This window comes from Rhinoraja longicauda, chromosome 6 (assembly GCF_053455715.1).
Source record: "Rhinoraja longicauda isolate Sanriku21f chromosome 6, sRhiLon1.1, whole genome shotgun sequence".
Lineage (NCBI taxonomy): Eukaryota > Metazoa > Chordata > Chondrichthyes > Rajiformes > Arhynchobatidae > Rhinoraja > Rhinoraja longicauda.
Window position 1 is genome coordinate 64,914,821 of NC_135958.1, and position 18,090 is coordinate 64,932,910.

General features: G+C 40.1%; 1 protein-coding gene across 5 annotated transcripts in view; it reads left to right on the forward strand.

Moving 5' to 3' along the window:
* The window catches only part of cacna1g (calcium channel, voltage-dependent, T type, alpha 1G subunit), a 219,650-nt gene that overhangs the window by 135,067 nt on the left and 66,493 nt on the right, over window positions 1-18,090 (forward strand). For 3 of the 5 annotated variants that reach the window (XM_078401171.1, XM_078401174.1, XM_078401173.1), the window contains 4 exons: window positions 4,382-4,508; window positions 6,558-6,683; window positions 8,080-8,169; window positions 10,722-10,935. In XM_078401171.1, the coding sequence (XP_078257297.1) occupies window positions 4,382-4,508; window positions 6,558-6,683; window positions 8,080-8,169; window positions 10,722-10,935 (557 nt within the window). The remainder of the gene's footprint in view (window positions 1-4,381; window positions 4,509-6,557; window positions 6,684-8,079; window positions 8,170-10,721; window positions 10,936-18,090) is intronic. The other 2 variants (XM_078401172.1, XM_078401176.1) reach the window with 1 other exon arrangement.

The window sequence follows — 18,090 nt, forward strand, 5'->3', positions numbered from 1 at the left end:
GAGCTTGACATCAGCATGGGGACTAATGTAGACTGCTGTCAGGTGAGCTGAGATGAATTTCTGTAGCAAATTGTAAGGACGGCACTTCACAGTTAGATATTCCAGGTCCGGGGAGCATGAGCTCGACAGAATCGCCACTCCTGGGCACCACAATGTATTAATTAGGAAGCAGATCCCGCCATCTCTAACCTTGCCCGAAGACACTGTGCAGTCCATCCGGTGTGAAGGGAGAAGCCCTCGGGTTGGATGGCACAGTGAGGTATATTAGGGATGAGCCAAGTCTCTGTGAAACTGGAAACAATAATAAGTACTCTCTGTGACTAACAGCAGTCTCTCAATTCTCTAAGATAGGTTAGTCTGTCTTTACGTTCATCCAACTAGTTCTCTATAGACTGTAGATTAGCCAGTAGTATGATGGGGAGGAAAGTCTTGAAATCACGTTTATATGGGTATCTTGGTCGCCATGGACAAGTTGGGCCTTCGGGCCTGTTTCCGTACTGTATGACTATGACTTTATCTGCAAAAAAGAAATTCCTAAGCACTTAAATTTGATATGAAATTTTTAATTAATATTCTTGGAGGAATTAGTATTTGGCATGGTTCACTTGAAAGCAATCTTGCCTTTTAGTAGACTGTTCATCTTAAATCTATGATATTGCATTTTATTATTAAGGGAACACTGTCCATAAGAAAGGACTCCTTGCACTAAAGCTTCCAACAGTAACAGCCCATTACACCAGTAACTTTATGATGGATGTCATTTCTCATGTATTACATTTCAGCAGTAATAATACATCTAACGTTCTACGGATCACAAATTACCCATTTTTCATTCGAGTCAACCTCACACTAACAAAAGATCTTCTAATGGTGGTAATCTGTCAACCAACATATTCCATTTGTGCTAATCCTTCAATCAATAATCATTCCGTGGTAGTAGTCTCCAACTAGTAATTTTTCAAAAGTAATAGTCCCTCACCAATAATCTGATAGACAGTTTACCAACCAATAATCTGCTGGTTATGATATCTCCCCCAACCAACAGTCTTCAAATATTTATATTCTCCCCACTACCAATAACCTTTCTAATACTGATGATAAACTAATAACTTTCCATTGGTCATAGTCTTCCGACCAAATTAAAATGACGGCTTACAATAACACAAATTAGTTTATGACATTTGTTCATATATTTTATAATCTTCAACAAAATATGGTTCCAATTGAATGATACAGTTATACACAACCCATCTCCTTATTATTTGGTCAGATCACAGTCGGTTTAAAGTTAAGGAACTTTTGGACACAAATCTGATAAAAACCTGACAAATGTTAACAACAATTGTCAGGCAGAGAGAGCACGGGGTATTAATTTAAGCGCAAAATTCTGCCGATGTTTATAAGCCCTTGGAGCTTCAAAGGTAACAGCTGGGGCATTGAATTACAGCTATGTAGTCAGAAACCAGTACTTATTATTGTTTCCAGTGCTTCAGGCCGTGTTTCCTTCTTTGCAGATATAGTCCTAGTAATTCCTCACATGAGCCTCTCCACTATTTCCACCCCAGATCCCAATCCAACTCCCTTTCACTGGGACTGAAATTCCGCTTCACTAGGAACTGAATAATCTCCCATCCACCCCAGCACCGGACAAAAGAAAGATCTCTCCTGATACTGTAGATCATTGATTTTTATTTAATTTGTTGAACAGCTTGTGAATGATAGAACAATAATGTCATAAAAGATTTTCCCACTGTGTCACTTAGAATGTGAAACTACCATTTTAAATCCTATAACACAAGGGATTGTTATATATTCCCAAATATTAAAAGGCCTGTTCTACTGAAACAACTTGAAATAGGTCCCTTTTGTTATTCTCGTGAACTAGCTAGAAGAAACCTCTTGGAATTTAGAAAATCTTGTTGCATCAGAGCTCTGATGCCTCTGTGCCTCTTTTTATGCCAAATGGGGATTTTAATGCAGGGAAAAAGGGAGAGATAAAAACAAACTCTCCCTTGGTTTAAGTCAAATGCAGTAATAACATCAATTTCTGTTAATATTGCTGCTTTGACAACAAGATATTTCAAAGTGTTTTACAGGTACAGATGCCAATTTATACATTGAGGCAAATGGTCAATAGTTTAGGAAAAGAGGTAGGTTTAGAAAATTTCTTAAATGCTGAAAGCGAGGTTGTATGTCAAAGAGGTTTAGGGAAGGAATTTCTAGGCTTGGTTGCCAGTGATGGTGTAATTAAAATCAGGAATAGTCATCTTGCCAGAATTAGAGGAATAACCCAACCCAGAGGGTATCCCAGGAAATTATAATGTTTGACAGCATCAGTCTTCGGATGATTTAAAAATAAGAGTGGGGGTTACTGCTTGACTGTGAGCCAATATAGGTCAGAAGCCATTGGGATTAGGACACACATTACGGAGCATTTGGGTAACACCAAGAAGGAGAGAGGTCAAAAGAGACAAAAATGTTGCAATGATAGTCTAGAAATAATAAAACTGTGCATGAAGGTTGAACATTTAGGGTGGAGGATGGAGTTTCAAATAAGTGAGTCACTTTGCCTTGCATAACTTTTAACATTTTGAATGTCAATCGGATCTGTATTTAAACAAAGGGAGAGGCAGTGAAGGATTTTTGGGCATTCAGATGGGAATCACCACAAATTATCCAACCTCTAATCTTGGCATTAGAGCCTCAGTATTTACCTTTCAGGACTGATCAACTTTCTAGTCAGTGATGTCACCTAAAATGTCATCCTATTTAATTTAGCAATTGCCTTCTTTTCAATGCGACATGTATTTATTTAACAGTTGAAGTATAGTACTTGATATGGCATCCTTGTTTTTAAATACTGCTGTGGCCTTCCCCCTCCCTATCCAAGTAACTGACTCCAGACATGCAAACTCCTACAATAACTGTGAATGGTGGATTATGTCTCCATTGCACAGCACATTGCTCCGTTTCTCAGCTGAGGCATTGACCTCAGGACCTCGGTATCTCCATCTCTCCCTCCTCTTTTAAACTACTTCTAAAATCTATGTGGCTCAGTGTCAGGTTTTTTTGGATAGGTTTCTGTGAGGTGACTTGATGTGATGTACTATACTTGAACTGTTAATAAATACGTGCAGCATTGAAAATAAGGCAATTGCTAAATTAAATAGAATGAAATTAAAGAGCATGAACTTAAGAAAATTACCAGTGTCAAAAGTAGAAATGACACCCATTCTGATTGGAAGTAGCCGAGATTTCTGAGGATGGATGTTGCGCTTGAATAGGGGGGCAATCAAGTGCAGTGGTGAAGTGTAACTGGTATACACATCAGTTCAGTTTAGTTTATTGTCACGTGTACCAAGGTACAGTGAAAAGCTTTTTTTTGCTTGCTAACAAGTCAGCGGAAATTCAATAAATGATTACAATCGAGCCATTTACAATGTACAGATACATGATAAGGGAATAACGTTTAATGCAAAGCCAGTAAAGCGATCAAAGATAGTCCGAAGGTCACCAATGAGGTAGATAGTAGTTCAGGACTGCTCTCTACAAAGCATACTTTACAAAAGGAGACAGAGAAGCCCAGCAATTGAGTTGATAACCTGAGGCAGGAAACATTTAAGGACATTAAAAACAGAGAATGCTGGAAACACTCAGCAGGTCAGGCAGTATCAATAGAGCAAGAACAGTGAAAACAAAGGGTTAATTATTTTTCCCAATAAACAGATGTTTACTGACATGCTAAGTATTGCCTGTTGTACTGTCTGTTCAATTTTCGATACTCATGTTCTAGGGAGAATAACCTATGATAAAAATTACAGTTGGAAAAATATATTCATTTGTGGCTGTCCATGGACTGTTCTCCCCTCCAGCTCTTTACACCCCCCCCCCCCCTCACCCCTCCCCACTTCTACTTTCAGTCTGAAGAAGGGTCCCAAACCAAAATGTCACTCATCCGTTTTCTCCCAAGATACTTCAGCACCTTGTGTCTTTCTTTGGTATAAACCAGCATCTACATTTCCTCATTTCTACATTTTGTATTTCACTAACTTGGTCACTTTCTTTAATAAAGTAGGGTGAATTGGTGATGAGGGTAATGCAGTTTGATATGTATGTGAATTTTCGAAAAAAGAGCATGGTAAACTGTGAACAGAAATCAGGCTCATGAAGATGGCAGCTTAGACACCAAACTAGAAAAGGAGCATAAGATAGTGATGTTTTTTTAGACTGGAAATGTATACCATATCAGTTTAGTTTATTATCACGCGTATCAAGGCACAGTGAAAAGCTTTGTTGCCTGCCTGATATAGTGACTGATATCAGAAACACTCAGCTCAGTCATGTTGATCATTCCTAATACATGTGGTCATGCTCCACACAGGGTAATCAGCCGAGCACCAGGTCTTAAGCTCGTTGTTGAAACACTCATGTCCTCCCTGAAGCCCATCGGGAATATTGTGGTCATCTGCTGCGGATTCTTCATCATCTTTGGCATCCTAGGTGTACAGGTATGTTTCTACATGTCATAGGTCACGTGTTGGGGTGGGAGCTCTCTATTGAGGTCTGTGCTGAAGTAAACGCTCAGCCATCCAGGGAAGGGGATTTAAACTTCCTGGGGTGGGGCTCACAATACACAAAGGTGAGGGCTCAGTGGGGGTGCTGTCTCCCATGATGGAGGCTTAGTGGATCCGAGGGCAGAGGCTCAAAACCTCCCGAATAGAAGTTAATGTCTTACTGTTGGAAAGGTGGCTCCCCCTTGTCATAGAGTCAGACACTACTTGCTCATGCCAACGAAGATGCCCCATCTACACTAATCCCATCTGCCCATCTTTGGCCTATATCCCTCTAAAGATGTCCGTGGGTATGGCAGCCCAGACTCTCTGTGTCCTGGAAAAGGAGCTCAGCCCAGGTTTGGATAATTCTTTGTCCTCAGGTGGGCAATGATTGCATCCTTGGACTGGGATCCCCATGTATTGGGACTGGACCCTTTTGTGTCCAATGATGCAGCTCCTGGTCTGAAGAAGGGTCTCGACCCGAAACGTCACCCATTCCTTCTCTCCTGAGATGCTGCCTGACCTGCTGAGTTACTCCAGCATTTTGTGAAATAAACAGCTCCTGGGCAGGGTACAGTACTGGAGTGGTGCTTTGTAAGTCCTGGGAGATGGTAGTATCAGAACGATATATAATCGACAATATTGGTCACTTAATATGTGTGCGTAAATATATACAGTTAAATGTACATGCATGTGAGTGTGTTTCATCCCTATCTCTTACCTGTTGACCTATATTTTTGCAATTATCCCTCAGCTTATACAGGAGACCCAAATTCAAGACAATTTAACCGTGGCTGACTATTTCAGTATGTCGTTAATAGGTCAGAAGGGAGTTCACTGTTTCACATTCTGACCATTCAATAAGATCATGTCTGGCCGTCTACAAGATCATTATTCTGTCTGATCCCAATAGCCAAAGATCTGCTAACATCTGACTGAAGAAATTTCTCCTCGACCCTGTCCAAAAACGCTTACCTTGAAGCTCTGGCCCCTCTGACTGAAAAAGAATGGTCGCAGGAAATTATCTCTTAGTATTCATCCTCTTATACTTAAATGAGATTACCTGTTAATTTTCAAAACTTTAATTGATACGGGCCTACTGAATATCCTTTCAAAGAACTACTCTTCATCTTTGATATCAAATTATTGGCTCAGATCTTCTCCTTAAGGGTTTTAAGCCTTCGTACATTCATCAAAGCATGTTTTTAATTCCGATATCCAGCATCTGGAGGTTTTCTCCCTTTGCAATTAACTTCCTCATGCAAATATGCCCTTGTTAGTCCATTATTCTTAGTCTTTAATTTTGTTTTCTGCTATCAAGATAAACATAAAATATTTGTTTAAAAAAACACTTATTCTCATAATTTCCTATTATAATTTCTCCTGCCATTGCCATTGGGAAACACTGCTTAACTTTTGATTTTTTTTTTTTACATATTTATGGCAGCTTTTATGATCTTTTATATTTGAGCTACTGAATACCTTATATTTCTAGAGGTCCAAGCGTACTCACACTAAATTTTGACTTTTTTCCATTTATTCCCGTTGTAAAATGCCATCTCCGATTGATGATTGCTGCTCTTAGCACATTACCAAGTCAGATTGGGGAAATTACCCTGAGCCTGTCTGACTGATACTGACCATCCAATTAATCAGTAGACTTGATGGGCTGAAAAGTCCTTTTCTGTGCTGTACGAATCTATGTCTCAATGATCCAATTATGTTTTGATCTGGAATGCAGTGCCCAACACGATGAATGGCATAGATTTAACAGCAATTTTCAAAAGCAAATTATATAAATACTAAAAGAGAGAAAATTGTAGCACTCTGCTGAAAAAGGTGGTAAAATTGGATTAACTAGACAGTGATTCATAGAATAAAAGGGTCTGGAAGATTTCTTTCTGTACTGTCCCATCCTATAATTGTACCTCATGACAATTTTCATAAGGATTGCAACCTTGGCACATCACAATTCTAAGGCATGGACATCTATTTTTATTTCAGCTCTTCAAAGGGAAGTTTTACTTCTGTTTTGGGGAAAACATAAGAAATGTCACCAACAAATCTGACTGTATTCAAGGCAACTACATGTGGATCCGACACAAGTACAACTTTGACAACTTGGGGCAGGTATGCCAGGATTTGGAAAGCATGTTAATATAAGCGGGGACTTTGAACTCATGTTGGATCTTTGGAGCTGTTCATGGTGCAGCCTTTACCTTTCTGTCAAAACTACTCAACAAAGATCAGCCATTTCTGCACCCAAAGGTCAACTCATTATAACATATCTCCGGACAATGGTTGACTTCAACATAAACATTGACAAGAAAAACTGCATACCTCACTGATAGTTTTCAAGGTTTATATAATTAGAAAAGTCAAGGGCTGAGCTTCTGTCACCTGTCAATATTTGACCTCCATAGACAAAAAAAAACTATTGGAGCAATTAAAAGGTATTAAAGGTATTACGTTGGAAAGGTAATTAAAAGTGCCTAACATACATAAATAATAAAAAGCTTTAAAGTTGTTTTTTAAATGGAACGAATCCTTTGCTTCCTAAATCCTTTCCCTACAAATTAATGGCAGATAAGAACTCTTGATTAGTACAGATGTCCAGGGTTATGGGGATAAGGCAGGAGAATGGGGTTAGGAGGGAGAGATAGATCAATGGCAGAGTAGACTTGTTGAGCCAAATGGCCTAGTTCTACTCCTATTCCTTATGACCCTATGGCATTATGAACTCAAGAAAATGAGAGCAGAATTCGGACACTTCCTCAAGCCTGTCCTGCCATTTAACGTGATCTTGGCTGATCAATAATGGCTTCCAATTATCTTCTGTGACAATTCCCCATCACCCTCAGTTCCTCAATAGTTCATATACCCATGTAAATATTTAATGTTCTGGCTTCCACCACCGTTGGTGGTAAAGAATCCTAGAGATTCACAATGGGGTCTCTATACTAGGGAGATATCCAAGATGCGATTCTGTATGATACTGGGAATTCCCAGCAAGCCTGGGCCTTGCCACTTGACTTCAGTAGCAGACAGATTGGGCCATCCGAATTCCTCGGCAATACCCAAAATTTGCTTTTGTCATTACATTTCATGAACTAAGAAATTAGGGGAACAGCTCTGTGCTCCTGCCTCTTCCCTTGCTCCTTTCCCCAATACTTTAATGTCTTCTACTCAACTAATATTACATTCTGGATGCCAGCTTTGTAATCTGCCCATATTCTGAATCATTTATCATTGGTTTGTTAATTTTTATATTTGGCTTACACTAAATCGTGGAAGAAGAAATTATTAGAATTGATCAATGGAAATTAATTACTCCTGGGTGCTCTGTTTAAGTGACAAGAGATTAGAGTCTTTGCTGTATGGGACCGGAAGCAGCTGGAGTGAGTGTTGTTTGTGTCACATTGCAAGAAAATTATTTATTTCATCGCCAAAACAAATTTTCAATTTTCATGAAATTTTCATCATCACATGTTACTGGATCTAATATTACATTTTCTCCCACTAACAGGCCCTGATGTCCTTGTTTGTTCTTGCATCGAAGGATGGGTGGGTTGACATTATGTATGACGGTTTGGATGCAGTAGGGGTGGATCAACAGGTAATGTTAAGTTAATTATTACTATTTCAATTTGTGATATTGCAAATCTTAAGTCAATAATTATGATGTTATTGTGTCTGTACTTCACAATTGCCATAAGGTCCCATATCCAAGGCCAATCTCCTAACTATGTATGAACACTTGCACTATTTTGCGCGTATAGATTTAATATCAGTAGCCTTGATCGCCAACATTCCCAACAGCAGAAAGAAAGATTTACAATGATGTAACACTTTTAACAACAGACCAATTCAGTACTTTCTTTTGAGTGCATTCACCATCGTCATGTATGAAACATAGCTGCCACAATCAACAAATAAATTATATCCAATTGTTCCAGTGATGCTGTCTGACCTGCAGAGTTCCTCCACTTTGTATCTTTTGTTTCAGACTTCAGTTGAGAGGAAAGTGTAGACAGGTCATCAGGGGGAGCTCTACTGCTCTCTTTTGGATGATGTTGTGATCTTTAACAATGATTAACCAATTCCTATTCCATGTTTTACATTCGTATTTTTCATGGCATTAACTTTGCCACTAAAGTTTATGACTTGAAAACAAGAGAAGAGAAGATGCTTAGTTGTAACCTAGGCATACAATCAAAACTACTGTCCATGATTGAAAGTGTGCCAACATTCACACATTAAACAATATATCTACTTTTTATATTTTGGATTAGTGAATTGTAATGTCAGACTATTTCACGGGGTTGTCAATATTAATCTCTTCATTGTCAGCAGCTGGGTGCGAGGGTGGGTGGAATTGTGCATATCTCTAGAGTTCCAAATTGGTTTGCTGACCTTTACAGATTATCAGTGCAAATTGGGGGCAGGAAGGCTGTGGGCGACTATACTTTCATCACCATCGGCCAAAAGCTTTTAGGTATCCACAGACAATTTTCATAATCAAAACTCCTCCCATTTTGGACAATGCTTGGCAATTTCCCTAACTACTGCCATAATGTTCTTTACCAAATCCACAGAAAATGGATACGAACAAAGGTAATAAAAATAAGTGATAGCCATTAGATCTGGCACCGAGCTAAGTTAGTGGATTGCCTAACCTACAAGTAACTGATAGAATAGACTGGTGAAAAAAGTGAAGGATAACATTTTCCATCAACCATGACCTGATGCTAGACTGACTAGTTCCTCTTCTTCTTCCACCAAATATCTGGTCGCCAGGGTCTACAAGATCAGATCTTCACAGATACTACAAGGGGGGATGCAGCCAACCATTATTTTTTTCCCTCATTTTCTGTTTCATATACTTTACTCTCAAAGAATGAAGTACATTTTATTAACTGAAAATGTATAGTTAATCCTTCGGCTGTGTTTGAGGAGTAACATAGAAACATAGAAACATTGAAAATAGGTCCAGGAGCAGGTCATTCGACCCTTTGTGCCAGCACCGCCGTTCAGTATGATCATGGCTGATCATCCAAAACCAGTAACCCGTTCTGGCTTTTTTCCCCCTTAACCCTTGATTCCTTTAGCCTGGAGAGCTATATCTAACTCTCTCTTGAAAACATCCAGTGAATTGGCCTCCACTGCCTTCTGTGGCAGATAATTCCACAGATTCACAACTCTCTGGGTAAAAAAGCTGTTCCTCATCCCAGTCCTAAATGGTCTACCCCTTATTCTTAAAATGTGACCCCTGGTTCTGGACTCCTCCAATATCGGGAACATTTTTCCTGCATCTAGCCTGTCCAATCCCTTAAGAATTTTACATGTTTCTATAAGATCCCCACTCATTCTTCTAAATTCCAGTGAATCACTGGAATCACTCCCCCAGTCAGTCCTTCTACTGTAAAGCTATGCAAAGAGGTCTCATACCTCAATGCATCCAACTTGATTTCCTGATCAACACGAAACAACCCAGTTATGTCTGATATCATCTTTTGTTTAGGAAAATAATCTGGTTTTAATCACATTGCATGGGGAAAAAAAGATCTGAAGAAATCAATGCAATTCTGGGCACTACATTTTAAGTACTGTATATGAAAGCTGTGACAAGAGTGTAAACGCGATTTTCTGGAGTGTTGTGCTAGGGGACATTAACAAGACTGGAAAAGTTGTGGTATTTCTTCAAAGAGCAAAGAATTTTAATGAGCTATTTAAAGCATATTCATAATTCTGGGGGGTTTGGTAGGAGAGTGAAACTAGAGGGAAGGTTTATAACCATGGCGCATAGATTTACCATGTTTGGCAATAAAAAAATTGGACAAATAAGGGACTCTTTTTTCCAGTTCTTTTTTTTAGGATCTGGATTGCACTGCCCAAAAATATGGTCGAAATATTATGGGAAAAGTGAAAATGGGTGGGGCCATGATAGTTCTTTAAAAGGGATGTTTTCAAGAGAGAGTTAGATATAGCTCTCCGGGCTAAAGGAATCAAGGGTTAAGGGGGGAAAAAAGCCAGAACGGGGTACTGGTTTTGGATGATCAGCCGTGATCATACTGAACGGCGGTGCTGGCACAAAGGGTCGAATGGCCTGCTCCTGCACCAGAGGCCTCATGAGCAGATTCCTTAATGATGTTGCCTTTCCACTTTCAGCCAGTCATGAACAACAACCCATGGATGCTCCTTTACTTTATCTCCTTCCTGCTCATCGTGGCCTTCTTTGTGCTGAACATGTTTGTCGGGGTGGTGGTGGAGAACTTCCACAAGTGCCGGAAGCACCAGGAGGTGGAGGAGGCCAAGCTGCGCGAGGAGAAACGTCTGCGACGCATGGAGAAAAAGAGACGGAGTAAGGAGAAACAACTGGCTGGTCGGTAGTCTCTCTTGTATCTTTCTGAGTCGTGCTTGACCTTTGACACCACTTCTCAGTGCCTGACAATTGGGATATCCCAGAGCATGCCAGTTAGGCCTCTGCATGGTAGAATGAGCTGGGCTAAAACAAAAGGTCCCATCAACCAACGTAAAAAGTTGCCATGTCATACCTTGCTTGCATGTTTTGGTAGCATCCTTTTCAGAGAGCAAACCGTCTTCTACCCAAAGCATTCTCATGAATACAGTACCTGAAAAACATGATGTACAATAGTGCAAAGATATTGGCTCCAAAGTGCCATCAGTTTCTTCTCACTTTTGCATGATGCTCTTCTTGTTGAAGGAGTCCATGTCCTGCACTATTGGCCTGTAAGTGCACTCGCTGTTTGTGTTACTGGATTTTTGTTTTACAACCTATATCACGACTGCTTTTCAAACCTTCACTTCCCACAGCTTGGGACAGGTCAGAGAACACAACTAATCTGTAGGCAATACTGCATATTAATTGAATTCTGCCTTGCACAGAAACTGTTTTTTTAAACTAAAGTTGGTTGGGAAATAGAAATGGAAAGGAAGCAATTATCATTGAAAACCAAGGTGTTACATATTTCAGTGATGAGAGAGCTGCTGTATATGCACGATACTGACTTTCCCCATATGTTCAATAAAATGGCTTGATTAAAGTCGACTGCCATAAGGCACTGCATTTATTTGGTGACTGTCGGTACATTTGTGCTTAAAAAATTTTAAGTGAATATTTGTCAGTGAGCAGACATCAGGCAGTTATTTTAGGAAGGATCAGTGATAAACAGTTGACAAATTTTGTTTAGAAACTTTATAGAACATAAACACTAATTAACTTGCTATAGTAAACCATATTTTATTTTATCTGGTTTGATGGTCTGAATGATGCATTTCATTACACAACTGAGATACATTTGTCTGTTATCTTGACATTACATTTTTAAGTTGCTCTCTTAGGCTTTAGATAATGTTGCATTCATAATAAACCTTACTGATCTCCGTTTTTGAGACAAAGGGAACACTTAAATAGGGATGTCGTCCTCCTTAATTGTCAAAATATGTTTCTCCAGATGTTATCACAAACTAATCTTCCACAGGCCTGTTGTTGCTGACTTGTGTTTAGCTTTGGCTCATAGAGATTATGCTTCTAGATTTCAACATGACTTTATTTGTAGCGCACCAGTTCCATAGACTGTCCAATGTCCACTATTGGGTAGAAGTGAATCGGACAGTACCACAGCTTACGGAAGGATCTTTCAGAAGCTGATTACAGAGGGCAAGAAGCTGTTCCTGAGTCTAGTGGTGCATGCGTTCAAGCTTCTGTATCTTCTGACTGATGAGAGCAGTGAAAAGAACAAATGACTGAGGTGGACAAGTTTTTGATTATGTTGGCTGCTTTTCAGAGGCATCATAAAGTTTAGATGGGAGTCAATAGTGGGGAGTTTGGTCTGTGTAATGGACTGGGCTATGCCTACAATTTCTTGCAGTCTTGGGCAGAGCTGTTCCCAAACCAAGCTTAGTGGCCGTAGAGTAAACAGGTTAAGTTTATTGAGCCCTTAGATGTAGTGTAAGTAGCAGAAGTTTATCACAATGTCCAATATTTGCAGAGTTGCTCAATTTTACTGGTCTCAGTAACGCTGGATAAAGAACAGTCGTGGAGTCTTAGAGAGATACAGTCCTTTGGCCCACCAGGTCAACACCGACCATTAACCTCTCATTTTCATTTATCCTACATAAATTTCATTTATTATCATCCCACGTTTTCAGAACATCATAGAATGTCCTGCATCGTTTATGCACTGTTGGTTCTGATGAGGAGGGGTTACCTTGCCCCACTTTAGCCCTCTAGAGAAGAGCAGAACAACACAAACTTTGTAACAGCACAAAAAAATCATGTTGTCATGGGAACAAATAATAATGTGACACTAGAATTTTGCCGAGAAGCGTATCATAGAGCTGGAGACAAGGAGTGATGTTCTGCACCTGGGTTGATAGGGGAGCAGGGTGTTGGATACATTAAAGATGATTTGCTGTGCACCATAGACAACAGAATATCATCCTGTAATGACACAAGCCTCATGGTAGACAAGCACCAACAGCACACACAACAGTTGCCAGGGGGGGGAGAGGAGCTTCAGGGGTGAGGCAGAATGTTCCCTGGTTCACTCAATGTTATGTTGAAGTCTTAATACAAGAGATATAGAGAGGTGGGATGTCCTTGGAATCAGTGGCAAATGGCAGTGGGAGGTGGTGGAAAAAATTAATTGAGGCCTGAAATAAAACTGGCATCAGAATAGTACCATTGACGTCATGATACTCAGGTAGAACTAACAGATACCACCTTCTTGAGGCAGAGCCTCATATAGATGCCTCTGATGATGGACAGAGCTGTGCCTCTGATGGACTGGGCTGAGTCCACCACTCTTTACAGCCTCTTGGGTTCCTGGGCATTGGAATTGCCGCACCAAACCATGATGCAATCTGCCAGGATACTTACTACAGTGCATCTGTGGAAGTTTGTCAGACTATTTGGTGACCAGTCAAATCTCTCTAGTTGGTCCACTTTCTTACTGATTGCATTTAAATGTTAGGCCAAGGGTAGAAAAAATCAGAAACATCTGAGTAGCACAGGGACCACTACTACAAAATCTCTGACACCACTTTCCCCTTTCTTGATCTCTCTATCTCCATCACAGGAGACAGAATATTGACTGGTGTCTACTACGACCCGCTATCTCCCACAGTTATCTGGACTACAACTTCTCCCACCCTTCCTCTTGCAAAGTCACTAGCCCCTGTTTACAATTTCTCCGTCTCAACCACATATGCTCCCAGGATGACGGTTTCCATTCTAGGACATTTAAGATGCCATCTTTCTTCAGTAAACATAGATGGATCCCACACCCGCATCGCTTCTGTGTCCTGTAGTTCTGCTCTCGCTTCCCCTCCCCCCGGATCGAACAAGGCTAGAGTTCCCCTGGTCCTTACCTTTCACCTCACCAGCCTCCTCATCCATTACATTATTGTCCAACATTTCCACACCTCCAATGTGTTCAGTTCAGTTCGGTACAGACAACAGTCATATCTTCCCACCCCTACCTTCCCATCCACACAGCTTTCCGCCTTTTGCAGAGAATGTTTCCTCCGCAACATTTTGGTTCATTTTTCCCTTCCCACCCAAACCATGCCCTCCCCAGTACTTTCCTCTAAAACCGCAAGAGATGTTGCACCTATCCCTGTACCTCCTCCCTCACATCCACACGAGGATTCCAGCAGTCCTTCCAGGTGAGGCAGAGGTTCATGTGCACCTTCTCTAACCTAATCTAGTGCACCAGGTGTTCCCAGTGTGGCCTCCTTTATATCGGTGAGACCCAAGCATTGAGTCGGCAACCGTTTCACCAAACACTTGCCCTGGGTCCGCCAAAGCTTACTGTGTCTCCCAGTTGCTAACCACTTTAACTCCTCTTCCCATTCTCATCCATTGCTAGGGTGAGGCTACACGCAAACTAGAGAAACAGCACCTCATATTCCACTTGGGTAGCTTACAACCCAACAGTATGAACATAGAATTCACCAATTTTAAGTAACTTAACTAAACCCCACCCTTTCCCTCCCCCCTCTCTTCCTTGAGTCTCACTTGGACTCACACCCATTTCTCCCCTTCAACCTGAATTCCCTCCTCTAGTTTCACAATTCTCAACTCTCCTATCCGTATCTCACACCTTGTCTTTCCATTTTTGGTCTTTGTCCAACCTTCTGCCTGTCCAAACCCCCCCTCACCTATATCCACCTATCACTTGCCAGGATTTGTCCTGCCCCTCTTTTCTTCCTGCTTTTTCCACTCCCCCCGCCACCCCCACCCCCGAAGACATTCAGTCTGAAGAAAGGCCCCAACCCGATACGTCACCTATCCATGTTCTCCAGAGATACTGCCTGACCCGCTGAGTTACTCCAGCACTTTGTGTCTTGTTTTGTAAACCAGCATCTGCAGTTCCTTGTTTCTACAGGGATCAAAAGCACTGGGATCCAGTAGAAATTCATAGCACTGTTTGACATTGGCGCAGAGATGGGGTCTGTAGTGGCATGTCATGTTGGGATTAGTCTTGTTTATGCTTCAAAAGTTTCAAAGAGCTGTACAAAAAGTCTAGCTGTCAGAACTAAATATACTTGACTTTGAATGTTGAAACAATGTAGCCTAGAAATTGATTTCACTCATTTTGTTAACTCATTGGTGTTCTGCACGAAATCGTAAACTGAGTCACAAATGGGTGTAAAACATAGGCAGTGTTAGGGAATGGTTTACGCACAGAAATGTGCTAAAAGGAGACCTAAAAGGCTCCCGACAGCTCCACAATCAATTTGGTCCAGCTGCCAACACATTACTGCACAGTATTGACAGAAAGGTGTTATCCTTAAAGGTACACTTCCCATGTCAGCCAGACAGACATAAGCAGTACATATTACGTAAACACCTTGCTCTGAGTCATGAGGTTGTTCAGTCAGATTTCATTGTCAGCAGATTGTCCCATTAAATAATAAATAATGCATCAAACTAGCACAACAATAAAAATAGAAAATGCCAGATACCTCAGCCACATCTGTGGAAAGAGAAACACAGTTAACTTTTCAAGTCGAAGAGCTTTAGCAGAAATTCTGATCATTGAGATCTCCTGTCAGAGAGCTTCAAATGCCAGTTAGTCCCTTCATCTGAACTTTGGGTTTCTGAACTGAAATGTTAAGTCTGTTTCTCCTCAACAGATGCTGCCTGACCTTCTGAGTGCTTTAAGCATTTTTATTTTAGATTTCCAGCATCTGCAGTTTCTTAGATTTGCACAGTACTCAATGTACATGTGCTGACCCATTTCACAGTGATCAAGCGGTGGACATCAGAGTTCTAATTTACATTGGTAAGGACAGAAATGGGCATTGTATGAGTATAGGCATCATGACAGTATATATAGAGCCAACATGCATGGAACATGGCAAAGGCAGTTTCACCATTTAATGATCCCTGGTGCACATGAACAGATAGGTTCTTAGCTCATGTGTTTATTTCAAAGTCTGTGTGTTCCTAAAGCTTTTCATATCATCAACCTTAACATCAAACCATTTTGACTCATTCTGGTTTAGTGTGAGTGATCATTTCACAAACACAGAATATGAATCTTTGTAGTTGCGTATTAGGTACCTGCAGCACATTATATCAACTGTCTGCTGTACTACTGGCATTGTGTAAAATGTCTCCTGATTATTGGGTTTTTTGAATTATTAACTATCTTTGACCTACAGTCTCAAGCAGATCAAAAAAGTTGGGCAAATCATTTTGTGTCCGTTTCCCATTCATTAAAAAAACCATTACAGTTAATGGATTGAATAATCAAAGCAGGCCTTCCAATACAAAAGCAGTCATGGTCAAGGTTGTAACTCAGTGATCCAATAACTCAAACAGCACACAAAGGTCCAACATTTAAAATCCATCAAATATCCCTTGAGAAATACAGATAAAGGTTTTACCACAGATGTAATAACTTAAGATACATTCCAAATATTTAAGTAGGATGAGAATTGTCACATTTCTGATAGATATATTTTATGTTACTATTTTTTTGCAGGCAGGCAGTGCAAAACATGTAGAGATAATTTTTTTCCCAAAAATTAATATTTCTTTTTGTTTTAAATCCCTGTGACCTTACAGATATATTTTCACACTATTGAACTGGGGTGTACGTTCCGATCATTCACTATTCCAAAGAGCAAAGAGCTTCAGCAGGATGTGATGTAATTTGATTTGCCTGCAGGTTGTGACTTTGCTTTGCATGCTCCTCCTCCTATCGATCTTCAGCCAGTTCTTTCTGGTAATGTCAGCTCGGCTTCCCTACAGTCTGTGTCTCCTTCCATCCTCTCACACTTTCTGCATCTTCCTCTCTTTCCGTCACCCTTTCACTTTAAAAATAAAATTAGCAGTCTTTGAGCCATTTTCTCTCATTTCTGAAAAGATCTGTAACATAAAGATGGATTTTTTTTTTTAAGTAATGGTTCAAGATTGCACTTTTAAATTTCCAAAGATTAAAGCATTTACTGAAGTAATATGAGGTAGTGAAAGAGCAAGTCTTCTTACAAGAAAATTTGTAATCACTATTCTAAATAATTTGATGCCCTGTGTATCCCCAACAGTTTAACAAAGGGACATTAGTGTTGCACAGATTGCTCCTTCTAGAGTTAAAGATGGAAGAGAATTCGATCAATCTAAATCCATATATGTTAATGTGACAGCCTGTCTAGTGTCTGGCCACATTTCTATTTTTCCATTTTGATAATGTAAGACATGACATTCAACTCTGTCCACTGCTGAACCATTCTGAAGTATTGTCTCTTCAATGCAAATGCAAATCCACTGCAAGAGACCACTAAGTTAAATTGTTGACGACAAAGCATTCCCAGATTGGTTACTGCTGATATCAAGTTCTAATATTGACACTTGCTTCAAAGAAGAAGAAGATTACATACCACATATTGAATTATCATCTTATGATAACATTGCTAAATTTTTAAGAGGAATAGCTATCAGTTGCTATCTCTCTTTTAGCGTTTCCTAAATATGTTTATCATTCAATGGTTCATTCATTTTTGTCCACCCGTATAGACTGTGTGGAATATCCATTTGATTTTCAATTGGCTGAGCAGACGGAAACCACTAACTTTTTTGGTCCAAAATATTTTTAAAACTTCAAACTTTGAAAACTCTAGTTAACCCTCTCTTCTTTTCTACCACTTTGTATTTTTGCTGCCTGTAACTTTTCCAGAACCTGTCTTTTCCTGTTTCTTTCCTGTCACAATACCAAAATTTCCTATTGTAACACATTCCAGAGAGAGCGTTTCTGTGTTCTGTTATTGAATTAATAGGACAAGCGATCTAATACAGAAAGCAAGTCAGACTTATGTTGGTCTTTGGTGTCAAGCCATTTTTCTGCTTCTGTTTATCACTACAGTTAGATACAACGTACAACATCTGCTTTCAGACTGCGGACCAGCCAGAGCTGATAGGTTCACAGCCAGGAGCTGGAAAAGCTCTGGTCTATCATGTAGCACGCAAAATTAGTGAATCAGCTGGATTGCCAAAGGCACACACCTC